The sequence below is a fragment of the Heterocephalus glaber genome, unplaced genomic scaffold, assembly GCF_053883595.1.
Source record: "Heterocephalus glaber isolate CG9 unplaced genomic scaffold, H.glaber_assembly_v1.0 deba00001789, whole genome shotgun sequence".
Taxonomy (NCBI): Eukaryota; Metazoa; Chordata; class Mammalia; order Rodentia; family Bathyergidae; genus Heterocephalus; species Heterocephalus glaber.
Window position 1 is genome coordinate 59,373 of NW_028258472.1, and position 8,948 is coordinate 68,320.

At 40.5% G+C, this 8,948-nt stretch overlaps 1 protein-coding gene across 1 annotated transcript; it reads right to left on the minus strand.

Moving 5' to 3' along the window:
• Nucleotides 1–4,748: 4,748 nt before the first annotated feature.
• LOC147820875 (OTU domain-containing protein 6A-like) lies at nt 4,749–7,945 on the minus strand. The gene is given in 1 exon segment (XM_087203205.1): nt 4,749–7,945. A coding segment is annotated over 1 exon segment (876 nt). The 5' UTR covers nt 6,850–7,945; the 3' UTR covers nt 4,749–5,973.
• Between the last annotated feature and the right edge of the window lie 1,003 nt (nt 7,946–8,948).

An 8,948-nucleotide genomic window follows, 5' to 3' on the forward strand; every position in this document is an offset into this window, starting at 1 on the left:
CAGAATTTCGGATATAGAAGATAAGATTGCAATTAGTGACCAGGAAAAGAAAAATTGCTTCAAAATTATAAGGAAACAAGAGAAATCAATCCAGCAGCTGCTAGACAATGCAAAGAAGAATAACATAAGACTGGTTGGAGTCAAAGAAGAAACAAGAGAGAGTGCAGATGACATAAAAAATCTCTTCACAGAAGTAATGGCAGAAAGCTTCCCAAGGAGGGGAAAAGAATTTGACATACAGATAAGTGAGGCATATAGGACTCCAAATAGCCTTGATCAAAAAAAATCTGCACATAGGCATATACTTGTTAAGATTCCAGAAACTCAACAGAAGAACAAAGTTCTACAAGCAGTTAGAGAAAAGAAACAAATCACATACAAAGGAAAGCCCATCAGAATCACAGCAGACTTCTCAACACAAACCATCAAAGGCAAGAAGAGCTTGGAGTGACATATTCCAAGCCCTAAAAGAAAACAGCCTCCAACCCAGATTGATGTACCCTGCAAAACTATCTTTCAAAATGGATGGAGAAATAAGATACTTTCATGACAAAGAGCACCTTAGGAACTTCGTGAATACCAAACCAGCACTCCAAAGACTTTTACACAATATCCTAGGAACAGACATTGAGGATCACAATCCCAGGAAGCAAAGCAGAATGAACCCATCTGGCATAACAAGAAATTAAATGTAAAGGGGGAGAACACAACAAAGAGAAGAAGTCATGGCAATGATAAGTCAATAGGTTTCAGTTATAACCATCAACGTTAATGGTCTCAATTCACCAATCAAAAGAAATAGACTGGCAGAATGGGTCAAGAAGCAAAATCCAACAATATGCTGCATACAAGAAACACACTTCATTCAAAAGGAAATTCCTAGACTGAAAGCTAAAGGGTGGAAAACAATCCTCCATGCGACGGGAACCCCAAAAAAGCAGGAGTAGCTATCCTCTTTGTAGATCAAATAGATTTCAAACTGACACTGATTAAGAGGGACAAAGAAGGACACTACATCCTTGTAAAGGGAACAATCCAAGAGGAAGAGATGACAATCATAAATATCTATGCACCAAACACTAGTGCACCCAACTATATAAAACAAATACTAACGGACATGAAAAGTCATATATGCACTAATACAATTGTAGTGGGGGACCTCAACACCCCACTGTCACAAATAGATAGATCAACTAGACAAAAAATAAGTAATGAAATACTAGAACTCAATCAACCTCTCGAACAAATGAACTTAACAGATGTTTAGAGAGTGTTCCACCCCACAAAATCAGAATACACATTCTTTTCAGCTGCACACCAGTCATTCTCCAAAATAGACCACATACTCACTCATAGAAGGTGTTTAAGTAAGTGCAAAGGAATTGAAGTTATGCCCTGTATATTATCAGACCATAGTGCCATGAAATTGGAGATCCATAGCAAAAGAAACTGGAAAAATTTCATAAGCACGTGGAAACTGAACAACACACTTCCGAATAACCAATGGGTCACAGAGGAAATTAAAGAAGAAATCAGACAGTTCCTTCAATTAAATGACAATGACAATACAACGTATTGGAATCTATGGGACACAAGGAAAGCAGTCTTACGAGGGAAATTCACAGCAGTGAATACGCATATTAGGAAAACAGAACGAGCCCAATTAAACAAGCTGACGCTGAACCTCAAGCTTCTAGAAAAAGAAGAGCAGGACAACCCCAGAGCTCATACAAGGGAGGAAATTATAAAGATCAGAGGAGAAATCAATGCAATGGAGACTAAGAGAATGATACAAAAAAATCAATGAAGCCAAGAGTTGGTTCTTCAAAAGAATCAACAAAATTGACAAACCCTTGGCCAACCTTATCAGAAAAAGAAAAGAAAAGGCCCAAATCCATGCAATTAGGAATGAAAAGGGTGAAATTACAACAGATCCAGCAGAAACACAGAGGATCATCAATACCTACTTCCAGAACCTATATGCCAATAAGATGGAAAACACAGAAGAAATGGACAGATCCCTAGATACATATGAATTACCAAAGTTGAACGAAGAAGACCTAAAAATTCTAAACAACCCAGTATCAACCAATGAAGTTGAAAACGAAATTAAAAGCTTATCAACTAAGAAAAGCCCGGGCCCTGATGGCTTCACTGCTGAATTCTACAAGACATTTAGAGAGGAACTACTGCCACTACTGTTTAAACTCTTCAATGAAATTGAAAGGGAAGCAGTACTACAAAATTCATTCCTGGAAGCAAGCATCACCTTGATCCCCAAAGCCGAGAAAGACCCAACCGAAAAGGAGAACTATAGGCCAATCTCACTAATGAACATAGATGCAAAAATCCTTAATACGATTCTGGCAAATAGAACGCAGAAGATCATCAAGATGATCACACACCCTGATCAAGTGGGATTCATCCCAGGGATGCAGGGTTGGTTCAACATACGCAAATCAATCAATGTAATACACTATATCAATAGAGCCAAGGACAAAAACCATAGGATTATCTCCATAGATGCAGAAAAAGCATTTGAGAAAATCCAACATGCATGTATGATAAAAACCCGACAAAAAATTGGAATAGATGTTCTCTACCTCAAACTGATAAAAGCCATTTATGAAAAACCTACAGCCAATATCATACTAAATGGTCAAAAACTGAAATCCTTCACACTCAAATCAGGAACAAGACAAGGATGTCCGCTATCACCACTCTTGTTCAATATAGTTCTGGAAACATTAGCCACGGCAATTAGGCAAGAGAAAGAAATAAAAGGAATAAAGATAGGAAATGAAGAAGTCAAATTGCCATTATTTGCAGATGACATGATACTCTATATAGAAGACCCCAAGAACTCCACCAAAAGTCTTCTAGACTTAATAACCAAATTCAGTCAAGTAGCTGGTTACAAGGTCAACACACAAAAATCAATAGCTTTCCTCTACACCAATGACAGACTCACTAAGGGAGAAATAGGGCAAATAATTCCTTTCACAATAGCATCCAAAAAACTGAAAGACCTAGGAATCAACCTGACAAAAGAAATGAAAGACCTCTTCTCTGAAAACTATGGCACTCTGAAAAGAGAGATTGAAGACGATATCAGAAAATGGACAGACATCCCCTGCTCCTGGGTAGGAAGGATTAATATAGTGAAAATGGCCATACTTCCAAAACTGCTATATAGATTTAATGCAATTCCAATTGAGATCCCAGCAGCATACTTCACGGACCTTGAGAAAACAATCCAAAAATTCATTTGGAACAGGAAGTGACCCAGGATAGCAAAAGCAATTGTAGGTAACAGAGACATGGCATGGGGTATCACAATCCCCAACCTGCAACTCTACTACAAAGCTACTGTGATAAAAGCAGCATGGTACTGGCAAAGAAACAGACTTGAGGACCAGTGGAACAGATTAGAAGATGCAGAAACAACGCCAGACACACTCAGCCATCTCATCTTCGATAAAGGAGCCAAACACCCTCACTGGAGGAAAAATAGCCTCTTTAATAAATGGTGCTGGAAAAGTTGGGCTTCAACTTGCCAAAGATTAAAACTAGACCTATATCTCTCGCCATGCACTAAACTAAAATAGAAATGGATTAAAGATCTAAATATTAAAATAGAAACTCTGAACCAGTTGGAACAGAGGTTAGGTAGAACCCTTGAAGACATCGGTGTAGGAAAAGATTATATGAACAAAACCTCAGTTGCCCGTGAACTAGCACAAACAATCAACAAGTGGGATCTCTTCTTATTAAAAAGCTTCGGCACAGCAAGAGAAACCACCAGCAGTGTGAAGAGACAACCCACAACGTGGGAAAAAATCTTCACCTGCTCTTCCTCAGACAAAGGTCTACTATCTCGAATCCATGAAGAACTTAAAAAGAGCAGGCCTCCCAAATTTAAAGACCCAATCCAAAAATGGGCATCTGAAATGAAGAGACATTTCTCAGACAAAGAAGCAGAAATAGCAAATAAATACATGAAAAAATGTTCAACGTCACTGGTCATTTGAGAGATGCAAATGAAAACAACGCTGAGATTCCACCTCACTCTGGAAAGAATGGCTGCTATCATGAAATCAACCAATAACAAATGCTGGCGGAGCTGTGGGGAAAGAGGAAGCCTGCTCCACTGCTGGTGGGAGTGTAAACCACTGTGGAAATCAGTATGAAGATACCTCAAAGAACTAGGACTGGAAGTCCCATTTGACCGTGCTATTCCACTGCTGGGGATCTTCCCCAAAGAATTAAAAGAATCATACCACAGTGATATATGTGTGCCCATGTTCATAGCAGCACAGTTTGTAATAGCTAAAACTTGGAAACAGCCCAAATGCCCATCAACTGGAGACTGGATAAAGAAAACGTGGTTTTTTTTATAAAATGGAGTCCTACTCAGCCATAAAAAATGAGAAATTAGAGACATTTATAGCTAAATGGATGCACATTGAGGCGATACTCTTAAGTGAAATAAATAGGACACACATGTATAAATACCAAACAGTTTCTCTGGTGTGAGAAACTGAAAGTGTTAATAAGGACTAAAATGTATAATAGGTCATGTGAAATAGGAAGAAAAGGGGCAAAGGGGAAGGAAGTGGGAGGGCTAGGGGAAAGGAAAGAAGGGAATGGAATTAATATGAGAAAAAGGAAAAATAGGAACAAAACCTTTGTAAATAGGGAGGAATGGAGGGGTTGAAGGCAGGGCTGGGCAAGGGTGAAAAATAAGAACCAAGAGAGATTATGTAAAGGTGCAAATTCCCAATGATGAATGTCATGTATACCTAACATGTACTGATGATTAGAATGAATAACCAATAATGCAAAATAGGAAGAAAAGGTCCAAAGGGGTAAGGGTAGTGGGAGGAGCAGGGGAAAGGAAAGAAGGGAAAGGAAAAATGATGAGAAATGGAAAAAATGGAAATAAAGTCTTTGTAAATAGGGAAGGGTGGAGGGGGTGAAGGGAGGGCTAGGAATGGGGAAAAAATAAGAACCAAGATGCATCATGTAAAGGTACAAGTTCCCAATGAGAAATGTAATTGTGTTGCATACCTAAAAATAAAAGAATTTAAGGAAAAAAATATCCAGAGTTTTACCCCTTTCAGTAAGTTAAATTATTTATCAGTTTGTCTCTTTTTGCTTCACATCAGTTGTAGAGACAATGAAATGGAACAACTACCTAAATAAAGTCGTATCTCCTCTTCCTTTAATAATCTTCAGATCTTTGACATCTTACAGTAAACTTTATCTAGCTTTTCAGGTTATCTAAATTTGCTTTTTATATTTAACACTTACATTTACCTTTTAAGTTGAGCAAATGCTATTTTGAGCTCAGCAAACACCTGTGCAAATTAATTTGCAATCACAGAAGTTTGAATGAAGAAAACAAAGCCAAGTTACTAACAGAACTCTTGTTCATAAATAAAAAAGCAAACCCAAGAAGAGTCTATAACATTTTTTTTCAAAAACTAACAAAAGGCATTCACAAAGCATATCAATCACATAAACTCCATTTTCATCTAAGTACTCCAACAGATTCATGGGAAAATCTGAAGATGCCTAGTATTTATCTCAAGTTATGGGATTAAAGCAAACATTTCCATTTGTAGCCCAAAGTTATTTGAAATGTTACCAATTCTGAATCAGGGGTAGAGGCAAAGCCTCGTAGAGACAAGAAGAGGTTAAACTGTGTCAAAGGGACATCCCTCAGGTAGTAAAAGCAGACATTTCCCCCATTTTAGTTTCCTGTCCCCTATTATTTCAAAGAAGCTCCTGAAGAACGAGAGGGAAAGAAAGGAGGCGCGGTAGGAACACTGTGGTGGAGGGTAAATTTTAATTAAAGCAAAGAACAAAGAAAACCAGAAAATCAAAGGAGAAGAAACTCGAGCTTACTGAGGAGATGTGGAGACAGCCGCAGAGTGACTGCCATGACTACCGTGAGGCCCATGGAAAGGCCTAGAAGAGGCGTGGGGCTGCTCCGCTCGCTGCGCCAGCCGCAAGCGGCTTCACGGAATTGTAGTGCTCCCCGAGGCTGCAGGCATAGTGCAGGTAGACAAGGGTGAGTGGCTTCTTGTGGTACTCTTCCCCAATGACCCAGGTGGGTGAATTGGCCTGGATCACTTCGATGGGGGTCTGCAGGACGTGCGACAGGGCCCTCAGCTCGAGCTGGCCTCCCCATGATGGGCGGTGAACGATGTTGTCGCAGTAGGTCATGAAGTCGTCGCGGGTACAGGTGTCATCTGTTTCGGGGTTGCTGAAGAAGGGCAGAAAGTCGTCGACGTGCTTCCGCATGTAGTCGGTGGTGCGGCGGCGCAGGCCCTCCACCGTCATGGAGAATACCAGCTGGTCTTGGATGGCACGGTACATACAGTGGCTGTCGGCAGGGATATCCTTCATCTCCAGATACTTGGCTCCCAAGATGGTTGCGAGCTTCTCTTCCTCCTCTTGCCGGAAGCTGGCCAGATGCTCCATCTCAGCCAAAAGGATCCTCTCCTGCCACTCTCTCACCATGGCCTCTCTTTTTTCTCGCCTTTTCTGTGCCCTAGAGATGTGGGGGTGCTGGTTCTCGAGATTCATCTTCGCCAGATTTTCGGTGGCAGAATCCAGGTTGCTGTTGCCAGGGAACTTCTCTTGGAACTTCTCTAACTCCTGCTGGTGCCTCTACTCCATCTTGGCCCGGAGGCAGGCCGTGTCGAGGAGCAACTGCTTTCTTTTCTTCTTGTCACTCTTGGGGACGGAGCTCTTCAGGCTCTGGATGTGGGCCTCTAGTTCTTTCTTCTCGCGGTGGTGGCGACGCAGCATTCGCTGATGTTCACTCTGGAGGTCTTCCATGACATTAACCGGAGGCAAGAACCAGAGTTTGGTGCCGGCTCACAACGGTTTAAATCACCCAACAGGCCACAGATCCTCAGCCTGTCCTAGTTCTAGTGCTTTGATGACCTCACGGGCTACCTTCTATCACCCCAGTCACAGCCCTCTCTACTATTGGCCACTGTCTCTCCAGGGCTACACCCACTCAGATATGTCTGGCACTATGATTGGCTGTTGGAAGACCCTAAATATGTCCTTCTTAAACCCCGTAGCAACCACTGCTTCCAGTTTTAACGGAATGCAAATACCGTTGGGAAGATCCTGCCTTCTACAGCTTGTGCCATGATTGGGCATGTAGAATTTTTCAGTGATTTCTACTACCCACTTCATTTCCAGCAAGTTTGTTATGTGTATCAAAGTTTCATTCCTCTTTTTGGGGGAAATACGATGGATTTATTGTAGTTTGCTTAACAGTTCACCAGTTGAAGGACAGCTGGTTTGTTTTCAGTTTTGAAATACCATGCAAAAACTTGCTATAAACATCTGCCTACAGGAGTTTGTGTGAGTCTTCATTTCTCTGGGGGAAAATGTCCAGGAGTGCAATTGCTGGGTCATATTTAAAGTATATGTTTTTTTTGGGTTTTTTTTAAGAAAATCTTTTACAGAATGTCTGTACCATTGTATATTCCTACTAGCAGAGTGTGAGTCATCTAGTTTCTCCGAACCTTCACCATCACTGGTTGTCACAGTTTTTTGTTAGCCATTCTAATAAGTGTATAGCCATATTTTATTGTAGTTTCAGTTTGTATTTCCCTTGTGGCTAATGATGTTTATCTTTTCATGTGTTCATTTGTCATCAGTAACATACAGTCTTCTGTAAAGTGTTTAAGTCATTTGCATATTTTCTGATCAGACAATTCTTACTGTTAGTTTTTAGCATTCTTTTACATTCTAGATATGAGTTTTTTTGTTGGATTATGTGCTTTGTAAGTATTGTCTCCCAGTCCATAGCTTTTTTATTTTTTATCGTCTTCTTAGCAGGGTCTTTCTCAGATCAAAAATTTTTCATTTTGATGAGGTTAAATTTATCAAATTGTCCTTATATAGATCATATTGAGACAGGAGAGAAAGGCCTGATGCTCCTCAAAGGCTACTTTTATCTCACAGCTGCTCCAAACACTCCATAGCCTGGCATCAGCTGCATCGGGCCTCCATGGTTGCTTCAAGAAATATTTCCTTTGTCTGTGGCAGACTTTAGTCACAGACCTGTCATAGGTACCTTACCCTGCAGCCCCTCTAGATGACTCACCCCTTTGCAGTCCTCCTCAGTCAGGTCTACTAGAAACCCTCTCCCTTACCCATGACCACTCTATATAAGCAAGCTCTTCTAGTTCTGCACTAGTTCTAATAAAGTCTCTTCAAGTAGCATATCTTGGCCTTCATGATTTCTGTCTGAAGTGGCTGGTGACTGAGCTGCTGACACTGAAGATGGCTGGCAGCCAGATAGCAAAGGAGAGCAACAAAGAACATCTGGGAACTGCCATCTCTAGTGCTGGAAGAGCCCCTGAATCCTACCAGTAGCTGCTTGCTCCAAGCAGCAAGAAGGGCTGTTAACATTAAAGGAGCTGATACCTGCTGGTATTCAAAGCTCAGGGCCATTGACACTAAAAGAGCTATGGTTTGCCAATTTGTGATTTCTGTATGAATTGAGCAAGAACTCTCAGTTTTTTGGTAACATCCTGGAAGCATGTGTGAAGACCCTCCCCTTTAGAGGGTCCTGGAGAAGAGGGCAAGCAATGGTGATGGATGTTAGTGGGCTCAAGAATCATCTTATGTCTGATTTCCATCTTACATGTACGAAGAGTTCACACCAGTGACAATATTTTTAGTGTCAAGTCTAAGAACTCTTGGTCTAATACTAGATTTCAAAAATGTTGTCCCTTTTACAGCTAAAAGATTTATAGCTTTAGGTTTTAAAGTTAAATCTGTGATTTACTTTTAAATTTTAATTTATTTATTAGTACATGTTTGTGATATATAACAACTACTTTCATTGTGAGTATTTGGTACCTGTACATGACACGTCTTAATACTTTTTTTATGTCCTCTTCTTTTCTCCC